This window comes from Phoxinus phoxinus, assembly GCF_949152265.1.
Source record: "Phoxinus phoxinus genome assembly, chromosome: 7".
NCBI classification, from domain to species: Eukaryota; Metazoa; Chordata; class Actinopteri; order Cypriniformes; family Leuciscidae; genus Phoxinus; species Phoxinus phoxinus.
Window position 1 is genome coordinate 21,259,031 of NC_136882.1, and position 23,506 is coordinate 21,282,536.

Below are 23,506 nucleotides of genomic sequence, written 5' to 3' on the forward strand. Positions count from 1 at the left end.
AGCCTATATTTAAAATATAAATAAGCTCTTATAAAATGAGAACATTTTAATCTACATTTGAGACACAAAAGCATCTGTACAAAATAATCAGGACCACAAAGTACAAAAGTGGGCTTTCAGGAAATATTAAGAGATACACAACCAAAACTGGAAATTACTGCTCATGAAACCAGCAAGGATCTTGGTCCCCAGAAGTCACTGGCCTTACCACTCTTCCACGCAGGGGGGGTGTCCTGATATACCCAATCATAAATGTAAGTATTACTATTGGTTTCCCATGGTCAAAAAAGGCCAAATAGACATCAAGTTTGTATTTGTATCTCATCTGGCTCAAAAGATAGCCGAATCCCCTTCAGGCGGCGACCATATTGGATTTTGCCGCCATCTTGGTCTCAGGGATTATTGGCTCGGGCGCCCTGGCTAAATCATTTCAGTATGCCCTCAGCTCTGTGCCAAATGTGGTGCTTGTAGATGAGTTTGCGCGAACAATGGGGTGTAAGGCCCCATACTACAGCCAAAACTGCTTTTTTGGACGGTGGCCATATTGGAATTGGAGGAATAAGGGGTCCAGATGCACCGGGTCATAAATATTAACATTCCTATGTGTTTCCCATGATCAATTAAGCTGAAAAATAAATCAAGTTTGTATTTGTAACTCATGTGGTTCAAAAGTGTATTTCGACCTTCGGATGAGATGTTAAACCGAGGTCCTGACTCTCTGTGGTCATTAAAAATCCCAGGTCTTTCGAAAGAGTAGGGGTGTAACCCCGGCATCCTGGCCAAATTTGCCCAGTGGCCTCTGTCCATCATGGCCTCCTAATCATCCTCCTATATATACTAATTAGCTTCTTCCCTCTGTCTCCTCTCCACCAGTAAGCTGGTGTGTGGTAGGCGTTCTGGCGCAATATGGCTGCCGTCACATCATCCAGGTGGATGCTGCACATTGGTGGTGGTTGAGGAGATTCTTCTCTGTAAAGCGCTTTGAGTGTCGAGAAAAGCGCTATATAAATGAAATTAATTATTATTATTATTATTATTAAAAGTTAAGCCGGAACCCTTTTCGGGCAGCGGCCATATTGGATTTGGGCGCCATCTTGGCCCCAAGGGTCGCTGGTTCCGGCGCCCTAGCTAAATAATTTCAGTATGACCTGAGCTACATCTGTGCCAAATTTGATGCTTTTAGATTAATTTGCGCAAAAATGTGTTTAAGGTCCCCTACTAATGTAACTACAATTTTATATATACAAGTTCCATGTGGTGGAAAACCGACTATGCAGTAAATGTGTGAAAATATGACAATAAAAGGAATATGCATCTGCCTTATCAAAGCTGTAATGCCATTTAATTTGCACTGCCATGCCAAATATAGGAGAATGGGAAACACATTCCATTGAAGTATATTCATATCTTTTTTTTTTTTTTTTTTTTGCATTTAAATGTAGAGAATATTATTGTTTTCTTTTAAAATACATTTAAAAATAATAATGTTGAATACAAGGCAACATTTACTTTCAGCCCATGGCCCTTCATAAAGTTCGATTTTTGGCCCTTTCGTAGGGTTACGTCCCAGGGTGCTCTAATATGTGAGAATGCTTGTGTGCTCTGTGTTGTGCTCTGTTTCTCTCCTTCACTCTATCTCAGGTTAATTACAACCAGCTGCAACTCATTGTGAGGAGTAGAATGGTGTACAAATTTCTAATAGACACTGGACTGTATAGCAGGATAGTGCACTAATGTGCTAGTTCCATAGATGGCAACAATGCAACTTATTGGATGCCGGCTGCAAAACCCCAAAGAAGAAGAAGAAGAAGAAGATTGTATTCCTTCACATGGAAATACAATAATACTGTGCAGCACATAATGTTATTTTTTTGGCGAGAGCCATCTGAAATCTTTTAACAAGGATTTCCGTTGTGTGTCTGCATGGGAATGATGGTGTATTGCTTCTGGGAATAGTCTTGGCCTCTCTTACCTCATTCCTAATGGTTCTGACGTGAGAAGCAGTGTCTCAGCTGCGTTCCTCTGATTCCTCATATTAGAGGACAACACTAGTTCTGCAGGGATCCGATCTCTGAGCCAGCAGCACAAACAGATGGTAAAAATGAGAATGGAGGATGGATTTAGAAAGTTACATTATTCCTAGTTTTTGCTTCAAACATTATCTTTACAAAAAGAAGGAGAACATTCCCTAATAACAGAAATCTTGTTAATTTTGCTGCTAAAGCCTGTATAGAATAATTCAGTTTCTCACATCCCTGTGGTATTAACACAACAAACCAGAACTTTTATTAGATGAAACAGGGGTCAAGCACACATATATTTTTGCTTCTTGGCAGATACAGTGTAACATAACATGTTGCTGTGCTTATTTTCTGATGTAAATAGTGATATTTATAATATTATTAATATTAAATTTATATGCTATGAATATCATCATAATCTGTATCATAGTTAATGACATTGGAGAACTAATACACAGTATTTAAATAACTTTTACAATTATTTATTAGCTGATAAAGCTTCTTAAGATATTCTGAACAATCTTCTCTTGTTGTTAAATCAGTCTGGCAGACTTTCTCTTTGGTTTGTATTGTGGTGCTGTGGTTTGGATCATGTTCCTCATGGTGAGTTTACCTGTCATGCTATGCCGCAGTGATGAATGATGCCTTCAGGGAGTCTGTAGTCACCTGTTTGTTTATCAGTGTAAATGGAGCTGGGCACAGAACAGGCCAAACGAAACAGTCAATGTTTTGGTAAAGGAAATGACCAACCAATGCGAAAAAGCCATTAAAAAATGTGGAGTCATTGGAACAAATGTGTAAGCAAACAACAAACTGATTTATTTATGAAGAAAAAATATTCATAGTGAAATATACCAAGTATGTAACCAAATTATGTGGATACAACGACATTCCTATTATAGTTATTATAGAGTATATTATTGTTCTACGAGAGTTTGCAGGGTCACAGTTATTCACATGTTTGCCTATGATGAGTCACCTTTTGGTAGAGAAATGGCGAAATCCAATTGCCGTTTTTTTGCACCATTGAAGGGCATTTTGGGAAAAAGACGCCATTTATAGGAGCGTTCTAAATGAAAGTGAACAACTGAATCCCTTCACAAAGGGCCCTTCCACATATCCGTTAGCGAAGGGAACATGCAATGGTCACTTCATTCGGAACGGTTTTGACGCATGCTTAGAACCCCAAGGCGAGATCTAGTGTATATATTTATAAACAGAACTCAACTGTCTCCTCTGGTGTTTGTTCCGATTTTTGTATTACATGTTGATGAAAAAAAAAGAAAAAAGAACTCAACTGCACACACGCTGGAAGAAGTAGAAGAAGATGAGTCTAAATGATCTTTGCCGGCGTTGTAAAAAGAATTTAAGAATACACGGAGGGTTTTCATTGCGCATCTTCTTAGCGACCATCGGGGCCAGCTGAGAAATCAAAAAAAAAATTCCGAATCCCGTAGGAATGACGGCAAACACATCTTTTCCATCGACAAATGCCTTGATCGCGGTTCTCTGTTCCTCTTTTAAAATTAATGCGCTGCGCTGTCTATATCTTCTATAACAGATGCGATAGCGGAATCTACACAACTCAATTCTCCAGTGGCAGCCATGAATTCAATCCCTTTGATGACGTGAATGATTACGTTACCGTTGCCCATCTGTCCATCATCGTATAAAGCCCGCCCTGACAATTTGATTGGTCCGAACTACTATTTTTTGTTCAGGCATAATAGCTCCTCAACGGATCAAGTCCAGAACGAACTTCCCGACCTAAATATTTTGTGGGCGGGGCTAAGGCATCCAGACTGATAGGGATGCTCACTTCCGATTGGAATTTGCCCAAAGTGTCTGTTGGAGGAAGTAAAGTGACAATTATGTGATATAAAATATGTAAATAAAAGGAAGAATGATAAATACTGTAGTTTCCTATCGTGGAATCTCCTTTTCATTTAGCTGAGTCACAGAAATGCAATGGAGTCTTTGTCTGACTCAGGGATCCAGTTTGGGACACTTGGACATGTGGATGAATAGAAAGAATAGTGGGTGGGGAAACCCTGCTCCCCTGGTTTACTAATCAAGCTACAGTTTCCATGCGAAACTCAATCCTATACATATTTGATTCAGCATATTGTATGAGCTGATGTTTGTGGTGAATGTGAAAAGGGGCAGAGGATTGTTCTGCTCCCTTTACCAAAGCAGACCAGAGGTTCCCGTGGGAATTCATACTGGGTCTAGGAGAAACACTGACTTTTTAAAGGGATGTGAAAACAAGACTCTGCCCATCTACACACACTTATGTACCTCTAGAAACCTGACTCTCACAGACTTCTCATTGACTGTGGGTTTGGTTATAAATCACATGAATGCTTTTTGTCCAAAGAAGTGTCTTGCTCAAGGTCAAAATAATAATGGAAGAACTAAAAACTCTCCATTTCATACATCTCTCCCCTTCCAGGGTTTAATCTTTGGACCAGCCCAGACATTCAACAGTTGACTGGAACCCAAATGATAACATGGTGTTAAATTCTTAGGATAATAAAGCGAGAGATTATCTGTTCTGTAAAATATAGTAAGTGACCAACTCTTAACTACAGAGCAAAAAATAGGTCAAGAGAGTAATGCTTGTAGTATCACCACCTATATAAACTCGGGAGCTTTTGTAAATTTCCAGGACAGTGAGATCACAAGTGGACCACGGTGAACTTGGCCAGTCAGATTTACTGAAAATAGACTGAACTAAGTTCAGCCGTAGTTCACTGCCACATCCACATTAAGAATGATGTAATTGTACATGTGTAGACTCGACAAATGATGTCTGTAAGTGTGAAGGTGATGGAGAGATGGTGATGGTGGAAAACGATTCAACAAATGACTCAAGGCAAGACCTGGAACATAATGAAATGTTATTTGACCTTCCAGTCATCCTTACCAAATATCTGTTCAGGTACTGTACCTACAAAAACATTGAGACTGTGAAAACTTTTGAGGAGGTGGAATAGATTGTGTGACTTTTTTAATTGCCTTTTCTTTGTTAACTTTTGTCAGTTTTTTAGACAAAAAAAATCTAAATGTAGTCAATATGCCATTGTGTAATTATAATTTTAGTCATTATGTCAAATGCATACCTTTTTTTCCAGGGTTGGAAATTGGGGTTGGGGGACTTGGGGGGACTGAATCCAGGGAGTAAATTTCAACAATACCTCACTCATGACATGGCAGTAATGTGAGACATCAATATTTGTAAAGCAAAGTAAAAAAAGAGAGAATAGGATTCTGACTTTGACACTAGCAGTTACTGTGAGAAAGTTTTACTCAAAAACTATCTAAGCTATCAGCATTAATAATGTTCATTAATAAAGTCTTTATCTTTGATTAAATCTTTGTCAATATCATAGTTTGAATCTATGAATGAATCATGGTTCCCTCAGGAATTTCCTATGGGTTTTCAGAATAACGTTTTTTGATTTCAGAGTAAAATAAGCACTGTTGTTCACATTGCATTACAACATACAGTAAGTTACAATCATCCCTCAAATGTGAATTTTGATACGATTGTGTGCTTTAAAACGTAGGTTTCGAACAAGTTGCTAACAATACATAACAACAACTACCACAAGAATGTGAGTTTGCATGCGTGACAAACATAATAAAAACTCATTCGAAGTTCCTGAGGGGACAACGCCTTGTTGGCTTACAAGTTGTCATCAACAATATTAAATTAAAGCAGGGCTATGCAGTTTCGGGAATTTCTTCGCTGTATTCTCGCTTTTTGCTCGCAGGTTTCTCTATAGAGCTCGCCCTACAGCTTCAGAATTGATATTTGACAACACTGTCGAAATACTCGTTGGTGACTCTCAGATACCAGAGGCTAGATCAACGACATCAAAGCAGATCGGACATTCTTTAAAACGTCTTCTTCATTCGGGTTCAAATAGCGCGAGAGAGCGCAATAATTACATCATTTTAGCAGATTTTTTTTTGCCGTAAAGCAATTCGTTACATCGCCAAACCCGATATCACGCGATACTTTCTGAAGAGGCGGCCCGTCGGTCCAAAGTTGCAAGGGTGTTTTTTCCGCTCACAGGCGATAGTCGACCACCATTCAACCCGAAAAAAGTAATATAAGCATTCCAATGACTCCAAAGCTGTGCAGTTAAGGTAAAAAACCTGCATAGTTCACCTTTAAATGAAAACGCACCTAATTCTAGCATACACACAAAATGTGTTCAAAACAATTGCCATTTGTTGGTTGAATTTAGAAACTATGAGTGCATGTGATCAGTAGTTTATTAAAATACATTTATTTTATACCACTAAAAAGTATAAGAACTGAAATCCCACAACATTTGAGAGTTCATTATTAGACAACGTGCTGAAGACTCTTTATCATAATATTAAAGTCATACCATGTTTTTATGAAGAGATACTGTAACTGAGGCCTCCAGGGCTGTTACACAAAATGTAGATAAGTAGAAATAAACTCTTTCTGGTCCTGTCAGAGAAATACAAACACTTACACCAGAGATTAAAAAAAAGTGATTGATTCTGTTTTGCTGGATATTTTGGGAGTGTACGTCACCCCTATGCTAGAGTTTTGTGATGTTTTGATAAAGTTTGTTTGCAGAAAAAAAAAACATTTATCTTGATCATGTGTCACGGGGTGACAAATAATCCCCGGAACTGATTCCACCAGAGAAGTGTTCCCGCCGGGGCACTTTCAGTGTAACACTGTCCCCGGGCCGGTGTGTGTGTCTGTTGTCATGACAACTAAACGGCAGATTGGCAACAGGTGTGGGGACTTCACTTTGAGTGTCTGATTGAGGCCACGCCAGCATTTTGAGAGGATAAAACACAAGGGGAAGAGAAGGTTGGTGTTGTTGTTTCTTCTCCGTTGATCTGGAGTGTTCTCTCTCCGTGTGGGCTTGTTGTTTTCTTTGTCTTCCCCCGGCGATCTGGTTTGGTTCTCTCCCGTTGGGAAATGTTTGTGGAGTGTTGCAGCTGAAGGACCATCGTGAAAGAAGAGGAGTGTTGCTTGTGGGATCCGAGGGCAGTTGTGAAGAGTGGAATTCGTCGTCTGGACTGGGAAAGAGTGAGATGAGTGATTGACAAATTGAATCTCATAAACGCATGTTTTCTACACTAAATTGGATACTGGTTTGAAGTGCTTGGATCACGTTGTATACATCGCACTGAGTGAAATATACTGATTCCTTGTCGATCTCTAGCCTCCCCCTCGGCCATTGAAACCAGCGAAGTGAAGCCGCTTGTAGTGGTGAGGAAATTATTCACCGCATCTGTCCCAACTCTGACTATCATCGGCTCTTCAGATCGAGACCTCTGGGTGAGTGTTGGCCTTACTTTGCACTTGAAGAGTGGATTTGTAGTGCTGAAATTGACGTTTCCCATCACGTTGCATGTTTGGAATTGGACTGTCGTGTGTGTGTGGAAGATTTACCTTTTATCGCCGTGCACTCCCCATGTGTTATGCTGGTCTACCGTCCATCATAAGAGTCTAGCAAGATCGATTGCAGTCACCTGTTGGATGTCAGAAGGAAAAGCCCCCGTGCGCACACTACACGTGAGAACTGTTTTCCTCTGCTTGAAGTTTATGCTGTCTGTCCCAGTGAGAACCCTGCTCAGCTTGTGACTTTGTCCCCTGCAACACACGTGAGAACTGTTTACCTCTGCTTGAAGTCTGTGTGCTGTCTGCCCCAGTGAAAGCCCTGCTCAGCTTATGACTCTGTCTCCTGCCACCAACGTGAGAGCTGTTCACCTCTATTTGAAGTGTTGACTCCGTCTGTTCCAGTGAACGCCCGCTCAGCTTGTGACTTTGTCCCCTGCAACACACGTGAGAACTGTTTACCTCTGCTTGAAGTCTGTGTGCTGTCTGCCCCAGTGAAAGCCCTGCTCAGCTTATGACTCTGTCTCCTGCCACCAACGTGAGAGCTGTTCACCTCTATTTGAAGTGTTGACTCCGTCTGTTCCAGTGAACGCCCGCTCAGCTTGTGACTTTGTCCCCTGCAACACACGTGAGAACTGTTTACCTCTGCTTGAAGTCTGTGTGCTGTCTGCCCCAGTGGAAGCCCTGCTCAGCTTATGACTCTGTCTCCTGCCACCAACGTGAGAGCTGTTCACCTCTATTTGAAGTGTTGACTCCGTCTGTTCCAGTGAACGCCCGCTCAGCTTGTGACTTTGTCCCCTGCAACACACGTGAGAACTGTTTACCTCTGCTTGAAGTTTGAATGCTGTCTGTCCCAGTGAAAGCCCTGTTCAGCTATTGACTCTGTCTCCTGCCACCCATGTGAGAGCTATTCACCTCTATTTGAAGCGTTGATTCTGTCTGGGCCAGCCAAAGCCCCGCTCCGCTTGCGACTTGAGTCTGCCGTAGCCCTGAAACCCACCTGTATGGTGCGAAGTGCCCGCCCTTTACAACTCCTGTGAGCCCTGATCCACCTACTCACCTGCGATACTCACCTGTGATACTCACCTGTTCAGTGAGTTGGCACCAGCGCCAGAAGGAAGTAAGCCTGACCCCCCCACTCACCTGTGATACCCACCTGTTCAGTACCTACCACTGTGAGTTGGCACCAGCGCCAGAAGGAAGTAAGCCTGACTCATTTACTCACCTGCGATACCCACCTGTTCAGTACCTACCACTGCGAGTTGGCACCAGCGCCAGAAGGAAGTGAGCCTGACCCCCCACTTGCCTTGGATTCCTGGGAAGAGGAAGGAAGAGGAATTTTAGATTAGGATTTTCAAATTGTTTTTATATTTAATAAAGCCTGTCATTCTTTTTATTCCTGTCTCCTGCCTCCTCCTTTGACACGCTCCTCAGGGTGATCCTGGTCTAGGGGTGGGTGCAGTCTGGCTTGGCCCACCTCGACCTGTGACATATTTTGGCGTAGTCGGCAGGGTTCACCTTGAGTTGAGCGATCAGAGGTTGAGATGGCGGAGGAGGAAGAGCCTGGAGCTCGGCAACCTGTCATGCCGATTTTCATGGGTGCCCCATGGGCCTCGAGGTACGGAGGCCCGGGGTCCGGAGTAAGTCTGTCCCTGTGGAAGACCCAGGTGGAATACCTGGCGGGGCTTCAAGGTCTGAGTGCTCTGCAGAAGGTCCAGTTCGTTTTGAACTCTCTGGAGGGGGAGGCGAGAAGAGAAGTTCAGGCAGCACCAGAAGCCAACCGTGCGACGGTCCAGGCTATCTTTGAGTTTCTTACGGGGCAGTATGGAGATACCACTCCGGTAGCTGCTCTGAGGACGAAGTTTTTCAATTCTCGCCAGGGTCCCCGACAATCCGTTCGGGCATTCGCCTTGCAACTGCGGGAGCAGTTTTCCAGGCTCACGGGAAGGCCGGACCATGGCTTGGGGGAAGGAGAGGTGTTGTTGCGAGATCAATTCCTGTTGGGGCTGCGAGAGGGTCCCGTACGACAGAGCCTGCGGGTGCAGCTTCGGAGAGGGCCAGACATGACTTTCGAAGAGCTGAGGCAAGAAGCCCTGGCTCTTGAGCGCGACCAGGCGGAGCATGTGGAAACCCCCAGCTGTTTGGCTACCAATATCGTCGAATCCCCCTTGGCCATTGCGGCACCCGACTGGAAGCAGGCCCTCCGGGAAGAACTGAGGCGAGATGTTCAGGAACAAATGTCCGAGTTGTCCAAGTCTGTCATGGAAGAGCTTCGTCGGGAGCGCCTGCAGCCACCTTTTCACTCTCGGGAACGGGCTTACTCCGACGGGAATCGCCCTTCCGAACGCCGTCCTCCCCGGCCAGCGGGCTCCCGATTCCAGTGGGACGAACATGGGCGGCCCATTTGTAATGGCTGTGGAGAGTCGGGGCATTACTTTCGCCAATGCTCTGCCCGACGGGCATCACAAGGGGGTTTTTAGAGTCTCCGGCCACTGTGGGTCAAGTGGTCGGGACCCCCGTATTAGACCCCTCTTCTTCCACATCCCCTCAGGGTCGCTTGATAGGCCGCTGCCCAGTGGTGGTGGCCCAAGTTAATGGTCAGGAGATACATTGTCTCTTGGATACAGGCTCCCAAGTGACCTTATTCTCTGAGAGTTTGGCCCATGAGCTGTTTGGCACCAACGGTAGATCGCCTGTGGATGCTCCCTGGTTGACGCTGCGTGGGGCAAATGGACTGGACATACCATACGTAGGATACCTTGTGACCGATTTGGAGATCCATGGAGTTGTAGTGCCTCAGAAGGGGGTGGTAGTTGTCCGAGACCCGTGTCTAGGGTCCCATCGTGCCCTGATTGGGATGAATGTCATCTCGGATTGCTGGGAGGAGCTATTCCGAGGTAGACCGGCGCGAACAGCTGTAACCCCGGCCGGACAGGAGTGGGACCGTATCAGGGCCGATTGCCGCCGGATATGTCTGGCTGAAAAACAGCATGACCGGGAGAGCACGGGAAGAGTGGCCTGCCGCTACGCCCTGTCTATCCCAGCTCGAAGTGAGGCTGTAGTCTGGGCCAGGCTGCCCCCTCGACGTTACCATCCGCAAGAGTGGGTGATGGTGGAGCCCCACGAAGAGGGTCCCAAGGTGGAGATAGCTCGAGGACTGGCAACTGTTCAGGGAGGCCGAGTCTCAGTAAGGGTGAGGAACACGAACCCCTTCCTTGTCCACCTGTATCATCACCAATGTTTGGCCCGGGTGACCTCAGTAAGACCGCAGCAGGTTCGTGAGCAGGGCGAAGTCAACTTTAAGCGGGTGAGTCCTACAGTGGTCGAAGTGGCTTTAGCGCGGGCCGGTCCAGGAGTGGAGGAGATAGGAGGATTGCCTGCTCACTTGAAGGGAGAGTCTTTACGGGGTGACGGGCTGGAGGAAGAACAAGTGGGACAACTGCAAGAATTCTTGAGGGGATGGCAACACCTGTTCTCCACTCACGAAGAGGACTATGGCCGCACGGATGTGGTAAAACACCAGATTCCCACTGGGGACGCTGCACCGAGCCGAGAGCGCTACCGACCTGTACCCCCGACCTTGTACACGGAGGTCCGTACCCTGTTGCGAGGAATGCTTGACAGAGGGATTATCCGTGAGAGCAGCAGCCCTTGGGCCGCACCAATAGTGTTGGTCCGTAAGAAGACGGGTTCCTGGAGGTTTTGTGTAGATTACCGCCGGTTGAACCAGGTAACCAAGAAGGATGCTTTCCCGTTGCCGCGGGTTGAAGACTCGCTTACGAGCCTCACTCAAGCTGCCTGGTACTCCACCCTCGATTTGGCCAGCGGTTATTGGCAGGTACAAATGGACGAGCGTGACCGGGAGAAGACGGCCTTTACCACCCCTTTCGGTCTCTATGAGTGGGACCGTATGCCGTTCGGCCTCTGCAACGCTCCAGCCACATTCCAGCGGCTGATGCAGCGTTGTTTGGGCAGCCAAGTGATGGATACCACCCTCGTCTATCTGGATGACATCATCACTTACTCTCCCGATTTCAAGTCCCATCTGGAACATCTTGGGCAAGTCTTCAGCTCCCTAGAGCGCTATGGGCTGAAGTTACAGCCGGACAAGTGTCAGCTCTTTCGAAAGGAGGTTAAGTTTCTGGGGCACGTGGTCAGTGCGGCGGGGATCTCCGTCGACCCAGAAAAAGTGAGGGCGGTGCAAGAGTGGACAGCTCCCCAGACAGTGCGCCAAGTTCGGTCATTCCTGGGCTTCGTGGGCTACTATAGGCGATTCATTAAGGGCTTCTCCAAAATTGCCAAACCCATTAACCAGCTGTTGGGAGGCACGGGTCGAGCACGGGGTCGAGGGTCCCCTTCCATTCAATGGGACCCCGCCTGCGAAGCCGCTTTCCAGCAGCTCAAGCAGGAACTCTTGCAGGCCCCGATACTGGCCTATGCCGACTTTACTCAACCATTCATCCTGTACACCGATGCTAGTCAACTGGGGTTGGGAGCCGTGTTGGCGCAGAAACAACAAGGAGAGGAGAAAGTCATCGCCTATGCAAGCCGAAGCTTACACCCCGCAGAGAAGAATGACTCGAACTACAGCTCCTTTAAACTCGAGCTACTGGCCATGAAGTGGGCGCTGGGTGAAAAATGTAAAGATTACTTGTGGGGAGCCAAGGTACGGGTTGTCACGGACAATAACCCGCTGGTGCATCTACAAACGGCCAAACTAGGGGCAGTGGAGCAACGCTGGGTGGCGCAACTGGCCAACTTCGATTACCAGATCCAGTACCGGCCAGGTAGAGAGCACACCAACGCTGACGTGCTATCCAGGTTACCGGGTGAAGGATCGGCAGGCCATACACCGGCCTCAGGACTGGGGTCCGACGAGGGATTAATGGTGGGAGTTGTAGAGGCCCCAGGGCAGACGCCTGAGGACCCCCCTCCGTGTTGGGGGTGGGACCCACAACGATGGAGACTGTGGCAGGGCGAAGATGGAGATGTGTTGCGGGTACGGACATGGTTGGAACAGAAGACCTGGCCCGAGGGGGCGGAACGTCGAACTCAGACCCGAAGTGTGCGAGGCCTGCTGGGACAGAGGGAAAGGCTTTACTTGAGGGATGGGGTGCTCTGTAGGACGCTCCAGGACCCCGGCCAAGGAGAGGAGGTTTGTCAGATCGTGGTCCCTGCAGGTCGTTGGCAGGCGTTACTGGAGGCGTACCATGCTAGGATGGGACATCAAGGGCAGGAGAGGACATTGGCGTTGTTGAGACGACATTTCTACTGGCCTGGGATGGAGGGTACCACCAGGACTTACCTTCAGAGATGCCCACGTTGCACCTTGTTCAAGTCCAGGAGGGAGAAACGGGCACCGCTGGTCCCGATTCAGGCCAGGGCACCTCTGCATATGGTGGCAATGGACTTCCTCACCCTGGGACGGCCGGTGGACCAGATCCAGAATATTCTCGTTGTCACCGATCTGTTCACCAAACATGCTTGGGCCATCCCCACTATGGACCAAACCGCCCTGACCACTGCTAACGCCCTCTGGAAGTACGTGATCCAGCCATTCGGATGCCCTGAAATCCTCCATTCGGACCAAGGGGCCAACTTCGAGTCAAAGGTGATTCATGAATTATGCCAACTGTACGGATGTAAGAAGACCCATACGACCCCTTATCATCCTCAAGGGAACGGGGGGTGTGAACGATTCAATCAAACCTTGCTGGGCTTGTTGGGAACCTTGGAGGAAGAGCAGCAGGGCCACTGGGCTGATCGGCTCCCAGCCGTGATGCAGGCGTACAACAATAGCATACATAGTACCACCGGTTATGCCCCTACCTACCTGATGTTCGGCCGACATGTGAGGCTCCCAATGGATATGCTCATGGGAACCACTGGGGGAGAAGAGGGAAGTAGTCTGTCCGACTGGGTAGCGAACCATCACCGACGCCTCCAGTCCGCATACGAACAGGTCGCTGGCCGGATTAATCAGGCGGCGTTAAAGAACAAGAGATTGTATGATAGGACGGCCCGAGAAGCCCCGCTACTGCCCGGGGAGAGGGTGCTGCTACGGGATAATCGTCGACAAGGGAAGGGAAAATTGAGCAACCGATGGGAGGCCCAGCCATATGTCGTTCAGCGACAACCCCATCCGGACCAACCTGTATATGCCCTACGGCCCGAAGGGAAGACGGGCCCCGAACGGGTGTTACACCGTAACCTGATCCGCCCTTGCCCGAATTACCCAAAGCCAGTGGTAGAGAACCCACCGGCCGAGACGACTTGGACGCCCCCGCTGGTAGGATGGGCAGTGATCCCGAGGGGCCTAGGCCTAGGACCACGACCTGAAGCACCCATCTCCCCACCACGACCTGAAGCACCCATCTCCCCACCACGACGTTCTCAGCGAGAGAATCGGGGTCAGCCTCCAGCCAGGTACGGAGACTGGGTGTCTGGAGACCGTTCTCGGGACTAGAACGGTTTGGCAGGGGGGTATGTCACGGGGTGACAAATAATCCCCGGAACTGATTCCACCAGAGAAGTGTTCCCGCCGGGGCACTTTCAGTGTAACACTGTCCCCGGGCCGGTGTGTGTGTCTGTTGTCATGACAACTAAACGGCAGATTGGCAACAGGTGTGGGGACTTCACTTTGAGTGTCTGATTGAGGCCACGCCAGCATTTTGAGAGGATAAAACACAAGGGGAAGAGAAGGTTGGTGTTGTTGTTTCTTCTCCGTTGATCTGGAGTGTTCTCTCTCCGTGTGGGCTTGTTGTTTTCTTTGTCTTCCCCCGGCGATCTGGTTTGGTTCTCTCCCGTTGGGAAATGTTTGTGGAGTGTTGCAGCTGAAGGACCATCGTGAAAGAAGAGGAGTGTTGCTTGTGGGATCCGAGGGCAGTTGTGAAGAGTGGAATTCGTCGTCTGGACTGGGAAAGAGTGAGATGAGTGATTGACAAATTGAATCTCATAAACGCATGTTTTCTACACTAAATTGGATACTGGTTTGAAGTGCTTGGATCACGTTGTATACATCGCACTGAGTGAAATATACTGATTCCTTGTCGATCTCTAGCCTCCCCCTCGGCCATTGAAACCAGCGAAGTGAAGCCGCTTGTAGTGGTGAGGAAATTATTCACCGCATCTGTCCCAACTCTGACTATCATCGGCTCTTCAGATCGAGACCTCTGGGTGAGTGTTGGCCTTACTTTGCACTTGAAGAGTGGATTTGTAGTGCTGAAATTGACGTTTCCCATCACGTTGCATGTTTGGAATTGGACTGTCGTGTGTGTGTGGAAGATTTACCTTTTATCGCCGTGCACTCCCCATGTGTTATGCTGGTCTACCGTCCATCATAAGAGTCTAGCAAGATCGATTGCAGTCACCTGTTGGATGTCAGAAGGAAAAGCCCCCGTGCGCACACTACACGTGAGAACTGTTTTCCTCTGCTTGAAGTTTATGCTGTCTGTCCCAGTGAGAACCCTGCTCAGCTTGTGACTTTGTCCCCTGCAACACACGTGAGAACTGTTTACCTCTGCTTGAAGTCTGTGTGCTGTCTGCCCCAGTGAAAGCCCTGCTCAGCTTATGACTCTGTCTCCTGCCACCAACGTGAGAGCTGTTCACCTCTATTTGAAGTGTTGACTCCGTCTGTTCCAGTGAACGCCCGCTCAGCTTGTGACTTTGTCCCCTGCAACACACGTGAGAACTGTTTACCTCTGCTTGAAGTCTGTGTGCTGTCTGCCCCAGTGAAAGCCCTGCTCAGCTTATGACTCTGTCTCCTGCCACCAACGTGAGAGCTGTTCACCTCTATTTGAAGTGTTGACTCCGTCTGTTCCAGTGAACGCCCGCTCAGCTTGTGACTTTGTCCCCTGCAACACACGTGAGAACTGTTTACCTCTGCTTGAAGTCTGTGTGCTGTCTGCCCCAGTGGAAGCCCTGCTCAGCTTATGACTCTGTCTCCTGCCACCAACGTGAGAGCTGTTCACCTCTATTTGAAGTGTTGACTCCGTCTGTTCCAGTGAACGCCCGCTCAGCTTGTGACTTTGTCCCCTGCAACACACGTGAGAACTGTTTACCTCTGCTTGAAGTTTGAATGCTGTCTGTCCCAGTGAAAGCCCTGTTCAGCTATTGACTCTGTCTCCTGCCACCCATGTGAGAGCTATTCACCTCTATTTGAAGCGTTGATTCTGTCTGGGCCAGCCAAAGCCCCGCTCCGCTTGCGACTTGAGTCTGCCGTAGCCCTGAAACCCACCTGTATGGTGCGAAGTGCCCGCCCTTTACAACTCCTGTGAGCCCTGATCCACCTACTCGCCTGCGATACTCACCTGTGATACTCACCTGTTCAGTGAGTTGGCACCAGCGCCAGAAGGAAGTAAGCCTGACCCCCCCACTCACCTGTGATACCCACCTGTTCAGTACCTACCACTGTGAGTTGGCACCAGCGCCAGAAGGAAGTAAGCCTGACTCATTTACTCACCTGCGATACCCACCTGTTCAGTACCTACCACTGCGAGTTGGCACCAGCGCCAGAAGGAAGTGAGCCTGACCCCCCACTTGCCTTGGATTCCTGGGAAGAGGAAGGAAGAGGAATTTTAGATTAGGATTTTCAAATTGTTTTTATATTTAATAAAGCCTGTCATTCTTTTTATTCCTGTCTCCTGCCTCCTCCTTTGACACGCTCCTCAGGGTGATCCTGGTCTAGGGGTGGGTGCAGTCTGGCTTGGCCCACCTCGACCTGTGACACATGCATGTTAATGTTTTACAGATCACTCTCATTACAGATCTTTAGCAACTGCAGTAATTATGGACACAAATTCCACAAACAGTATATTAGCTGAATCACAGACAAATCCATATAGCTTTGCTGTAAAACTAACACACAGGAATACCAGCTGTTCACATTACACGCAATCCTGGGTTGTTCATTCAGCCTTTCCTGAACCAGTGGTTCTATGCCTTGTTCTCGGATCCCTTTTGGAGCACCAGCCAAACCACAAGAGGAAAATTAAAGACATCATTTGTCTTCTGAAGACTGATTCTGCACAAGCAAAAATGCAATGAATAGCTAAATTGAAATAACAGAGCCCTACATAAAAAAATATATCATAAACTAATCAAGTGTCACAATATTGTTGTCATGCAACAGTTAATTTATATAAACAAGAGGTTAATGACATTTTAGATATGATACTTATATTATATTATATATGTAATTTGACACAACCCTAGTGTCTAAATACAGCATAAATACAGCAATATTTTGTCTTTATCGTCTGTCTCTGGAAAAAGTTGTTTCTCAATATTCTATATAAGATACTTCATGCTGTGGTGCATTTAAACCTTTATCCTCAGACTCTCAGTCTCAGCACTGTTAATATTGGACTGTTCACTGTCTTTGCTGTTGGGCAGCCTGTAAATTGAGGCCCTGTATAACAGAAACAAAACGGCTGTGAGTCATGACCTGTTTCAATCCGGTGGTCTCTTTTCTTTCCCTGTGTGAGTTTAACACGGCTACAGTACACGCAGGACAATGTTGTGTTTGAAAGAATACATTTGTATGAAGCTGTTTAATGTTTTTGAAGTTTTGACTGTGTTGTCTAAGTGTCTTACCGTTTTGTTGTGGTGTTATTTTTCAGACATGCAAACTTTGAGCATGACAAAATAAATGAATAGCTGCCGAGAAAGACGCAGGGGATGTTTAGTGATGAAAGTATGTCACACCATGATTAGTGTGAAAAGGAATTAACAGATTAAAGACCAACTGAAACCAGATGAGTTCAAGAGGGGTCAAACTGGGTTAATCAACCAAACTGCTAATTATGGGAAAACTCTTCAGTTATACAACAATAGTTTTCTTTGATATTCAAAATTGTGGAACATACGGAATGAGTTTGACATTGTGTTTGATGCATAAGTTTACAAACTTGACTGTGAGACAATTATATTGCACCAGTTCATTTTTGTTTATTTTTATTTTGCAACCAGTCACATTTATTCATATTATAGTGGGGTTTAAAATAAAAAATAAAAAAATAAAAAAATATATATATACAAGAGACCTTGGGTTTGTAAAGCACGTTTTGGGGGGGAAAATCCGTCAGATGTTGAATAACAGTTTATGAACAGCCGTGGACTGTGGCTGCAGAAGACTGTGTCATTTAGATCCAGCCGCTAATGCAAACTTAAGCACTTTTGCTCAGGCCTTGCAGGTGTCTAAATACAGAAAAATGTGTTTGAGACTTGACATTGGTTGCACGTGAAGTTCAGATCAGCATGAATCAGACTCTAAAGTGTCCTTGTTCTGCCCCTGCATCTGTTTGATGTGGAAATGCTGCTCAGCATTAGCTGACTGAGATGAAAAAAAATCAAGGTAAAAGGGTTCTAAGAAGTGAATACGGTAATGCTGTACCGTTAAAACTTGGTTTTGCCTCCTCTTAAAGCTGGTAAAAATTTAAAGAGTTTAAACTAATGAATTACATGAAATGTACTCCATGGAAACCTGCAAAAACAAACAGGAATCATAGTCTTATTATACTGACACAAACTATTATATTGTACTATTATATTATACTTTTATAACTAACTCAATATTTATTGAGTCACTAAATCATTAACTCAACTGTCATAAACAAAACGACTGTCGATTGGGTCTGATTGTAAGTTATATTAATTATTTTTTATTGAACTGCTGCATAAATTACAATCGTGAAGATATGCTTCTGTGAGATTGCTTTGCTAATTATTTATTTGACAATTACCCTGAAGAATCAAGACAAAACAGGCCTCAGTCAGAAATGTTTTATTATTAGTTCATCTTGAGAATTGTACTTCTGTTTTCATAATGAAAATTATATAAGTTTATAGGTCAGCGTGAGATACTTGAGATGGCATTTGTATTTCCAGTAACATCCCCTTAAGTTTCAACATTTTAAACATTTTAACTAAATTGAATAAGCAGAATGTGGATAAATCTGCTTGAATGTGTTAATATCCTGTAGTTATGACCATCTTGAGACAGTATTTAAAATTCCCTCACCATGATAACTTACGTTGTTGTATTGTAGTCATTACCTTTAAGTTTTTATGATGCCTTTATGGTGAAAATCAAAAGTACTACCATTGTTGAACAGATGGTGAACCAGTAATACTACAGTGTTGATTTTAATAATCAAACATAAAAGTCATGCTATTGAATGAATCCATATTATGTCCAGCTCAAGCATGGGTTAATCAGCCATCAGATACTTATAAATATTTCAAAAAGGACCACTGATGTTTAATTATTTTTTAAATGAAACTGAGATGAGGTTAATGTTGGCACTGTGAATGAAATTAGTTATTTCCCAGCACATTTAAGTATTCAGCATTCCACTCAAAACTATCAAAAAATATATGCCAAAGATAAATATAACAACATACTTAACTTACATTTTAGATAAGTAAATATACACATATATCAAAAACAAAATAAAGTAAATGACCTTCCATGTACACACGTTACAAGGTGACAGCCAGTCATAAAACATCATTTACACACATAAACAAAGCCTATGAAGTACAAACACAGTTGCACATTAAAATCCAGTTGAAAATAAGTAATTTTTGTTCTATTCTTCAAACATTTTGGAATGTGCTGTTGTGGACAACATGTGAACACTGTTTAAAATACAAAAGTAATGCCAATTATCTTGCCACAGATACAAAAGCCCCACTTTCGTCAAAGAAAGTGCTCTAAAAAAATCAGTCAGTAGCAATTGAGCCACATCTAAATATTAACACAATTAAGAAGAGAACTAGAACTACATCAATTTGCTGTTACAGTACGTTACTTACGGTACATTTGTATGTATTGCATCATAAATCATCTTATGATGATTGAAAGTCATCACACATTTCTGAGAAGTGATTATTGGACACAATTATTTGGTTTCTTGAGTGATACAGCACCAAGCTGTAGCATACAGGTTTCTCTAAAGTGGTTTAAAATTATACAATTTTGTCTGCTAGTCAGATTGGAACCAATTGATTGCCTGAACATTCCATGGTTCTGATTTTACAATGAAATCCCATCCGTTTTTGGCACATTTCAAATGAATTATTCACTATCTTTGGGGTCGCTGTTGAGCATTTGCTGCAATTTGGATGTAAAACATGTTCAAATTCAGTTTGGTTTATCTGAATATAGGAAAACATGTCAGAGTTTTTTCTGTTCTCACCAGTCTTTGGCACATTTCAAATGAATTAATCACTATTTGGGGTCACTGTTGAGCATTTGCTGCAATTTTGACGTAAAACATGTTCAAATTCAGTTTTGTTTCAGGATAGAATCAGTCTAAATTTCAGGGTAACATGTCAGAGGAGTTCTTGTTTTGAAGCAGTGCAGAACTTTGGTTGAGGGTGACGTCTCGAGGGTCCTAACTCACAGCCATAGCGTTGTTCTCCACCATTGCGTATTCTGTCTCGGTGCCCTGAGAGCCCTCCATGAGTCGCGCCAGCCCCGTACGGGTGGAGTATTTGAAGATGAAGGCTTTCATGAGGTCATAGCGGTAGTGACGGTGAGCAAAGCTGTAGACAACAGGGTTCACGCAGCAGTGCAGCAGCGACAAGCATTGCGTGAGGTGCAGCACCACAAAAAGGCCGTTCTCTGAACCGCAGCCCAATGGGAGCACACCTAGCATGGCTAGAGCGTCGGCTAACAGCACAGCATGATATGGTGCCCAGCAAGCTATAAAAACCACTATGTACGTGAGGATGACCTTCCTGCTCACGCTGCGATCCTGGTCACCATGTAAAGGGGAATGAGAGGAAGAGAAAGCCAGAGCTTTTGCCAACAGTGCATAGGACACTGCTATAACGGGGAAGGGAATGACAAAACCAAGAACCACAAAACTCAGTTGAATGCCCACCATCCACTGCAAAGGGTTGTCCTCTGGATATACAGGATGACACAAGGTCACATGACTGTGTAGTGACTTTACGGACTGCAGGAAGTATGTGTCAGGTATTGAGGCGAATAAAGCAAGCAGCCATGTTACCGCACACACTAAACGGCGTATTTGTCGTCCTCGTCTGGGTGAAATCTCCTCCGAGCGCACCACCGAAAGATAACGGTCCACGCTCATGCAGGCCAGGAAGAAGATGCTGGCGAAAAGGTTGACGCTGAAGAGAAGATGTGTGAGCTTACAAGCCGCCTGGCCAAACGACCAGTGTCCACCCTGTGCCAGCGAGCTCACCCACACCGGGAGAGTAGCAACCACACACAGGTCAGCCACCGCTAGGTTTAATATATACAAGTGTGTCTCGTGGTAATGACGGTCCGAGCGCAAGTTGACCCACACTACTAGCGCATTGGCGGCCAGGCCCACAACAAAAATGAAGGCATAGAGGGTGCACATAGCATTGAGGAGAGCAGAACGGTTGAAGGAGGTGGGGCACATTTGCGCTTCCACCCGTGTGCTGTTGTCATTGGCGTCTGTGAAGTTTAATTCTTCCCACATGGCGAAGAATTCAGTCAGCTCGCTGCCACTTAGACTGATCTTTTCATTTGGTGGTGAAGACTGCAACTGTGGAAGGGGAAGGAAAAAGAAGTGCAAACACCCATCAAGATGGAGTAAAGTTTTCTCTGTTAAGATTACCAAAAGATCTACGTAATTATATTATTAAATATCAATCATAAATACAATTAGCCTGTTGAGCTAACTCTGGCTCATTTACAGTTATTTTACTGTTAATCAATGAGCACTGTCCCTGTAAAATAAACAAATAAATGAAATGAAAATGAAATACCAAATATTAATTGATGAAGATGAACTGGTGGGTAGAAAATGGGATTGAGTAGATAATTACTTATAATATTTATTTTTGATATGAACTAAAAAATACTCTTTTTTTCTCAAAAGGTCATGTTCAAAGAAACACTAACACTATTTATTAAACTATTTATTTGACACAAGATCATCCAGTCATGCAAGAAAAACTTGTCTATGGCACTAGAGCCTTTCATATTTGTGAAATTGTCAAAGCATCCTATTATTATTTCATGGTTCAGTTCGGTTCGAAAGTTGACACTACATCAAAAGCACAAAGCTGTTTGGCTTCAAGCCAGTCATGCTGAAGTACCCTTTAAGCTGGTTCTGCTTTTCAAAAATCAAAGACACTTCACAGTGATTTCTATGAGCAAAGTAATTTCAGTTTAGGGATTTTGTCATGCCATCTTAAACATCTAAGTGGTCCTTTCTAAAAGACATGTTGCTATGTGGTTGGTGAGGTCACAGACCCTTGACCCTTGATTTCTCTAGGTCACTAAATCCTTTTTTTAGTGGAACCTTCCCATCAGCAGAGCTGCAACAGTGGATGTGAATGTTAGTATAATGCTGTTCTAAATTAGCGTAAATCTCTAAAAATATTAAATAAGCCTGCCTCATGTTGTGTTCCAAGACTAACCATAACATAAAGAGTGTGTGATTATGCTTAAATGTTATAATAACACATAACGTTCCATTACAAAAGGAAATTACTCCACCTCTGTTTGAAGTTCATTACAAAGTTAAATCTTATTGTTTTCCCTTTAGTAAGCACACAATAGAACTGTTTGATAAAAGCTTTTATGTTTGTTTGTTTGTTTAAAAATGGTTTATGCTTTCGCCCTAAGAGGAAATAGTTTAGGAAGCTTGTAGCACAAAATGTAATTGATGAATCATTTAAGGACTGTAACATGTGGAGATACACATGCAAACACTATTTGCCTTCAGTTGTCTCATTGTCTCTCTTTCAGTCTTTAAAATTTAGTTTTTTTAATGCATAAATATAGCCTATTCAAGCATCTATAATAGATTATCCACTGTTCCAGCTCTGCAGCTGACCATGTAAACTCTGAATCTCCTTGGGCTCCCAGCAGTACACAGTGGTGAGCAGCAAGGACACTGGAGTGTCAAAGGTCAAATACTTTATTACAACAAACCCCTTAAGGGCCTTAAACCTGTAACAATGCTCTTGCTGGCAGGAAGTTGGATATGTCGAATAAATAATGATTTGCGCAAAACCATGAGTTATCTTCGAAAGACTATAGGCTATGATGACATGCTAAAGATACAATATATGATTACCTCTGTAGTGCCTCTTTAATTTCTGTTCATAAGTGAGCACCTATGCAGTGCAAGTTCTACATGAACACAGCAATGTTTCTTTCTTTTCAATTAAAATGAAGTGCATTTCTGTTCCTGCTTCCCAAGCTAATCTTGCGGATTTTGAATGAGTTTTGAAGTTATGGATTTCGACAAATGTAAGCAGTGTAATGAATAATGATACATTGATTAAAGCTATACGCGTGAACTGATGTCAGACTGAAACGCAGAAAGCAGAATAATGTTTAAAGCCAAACCATGGACATAATGAAATATGATCCAAATTCTTAACAGTTTAATATTGGGTGGGAATCTTACGGTAGAGCTTTGTATAATTGAATTGTGACCGTGTCTGATTTTTTTTTTGCGTAAAACCCAAATAGGCTGTGCACTATGTACCACAGTTAGACAAAATTAGTCAACAATACTAACAGTTTTTGAGATATACTGTAGAAATCTATCATAAAGTTTTTAACATTTTCAACATTTGTATGTTATCAATATTTATCCAAACGGGAAGAGAACGAGCATAGTGTTGTAATTAGCCGGCTATACGTCCTCAATTACGCGACTTCTGATGCCGTTATTTTGCAGGACAAAAAAATACACGCTGTAGGCTAAGTAGCCTAACTTATACTCAGCACAACTTAGTTTAGCTGAAACATTAATTATTTGCTTACAATTTTATTACGAAACCCTATTACACTAACAAAAGAGACATCCAGCAGAAAGATCGAAACCCCCAACCTTAACGATCGTCTGTGCAGTGCAGGTGTCTAAAGCAGGCAATAGTGAAACTAATAGCCTATAGTAAAACTCTTGTCTCAAGTCTTTTGCTCGTTCTTTAGGACAAACGATATTGCTCACCTCTGTCATTTTGCCTTTAGTGCTTGGGCAGTGCGCAAAATTAATCCACGGATTCGTTCTTGTCAGCCGATGATGAAGCGATCCTGTCGTCGCTTCTGCTGCAGGTTGTTTAA

The 23,506-nt window shown here is 44.5% G+C and overlaps 1 protein-coding gene across 1 annotated transcript; it reads right to left on the reverse strand.

Moving 5' to 3' along the window:
* Positions 1–18,186: 18,186 nt before the first annotated feature.
* ackr3a (atypical chemokine receptor 3a) lies at positions 18,187–23,506 on the reverse strand. The gene is made up of 2 exons (XM_079618868.1): positions 23,394–23,506; positions 18,187–20,966 (listed from the first exon to the last, which is right to left on the reverse strand). Exons 1-2 carry the CDS (start codon positions 23,400–23,402, stop codon positions 19,818–19,820), a joined length of 1,158 nt encoding a protein of 385 aa, XP_079474994.1. The 5' UTR covers positions 23,403–23,506; the 3' UTR covers positions 18,187–19,817.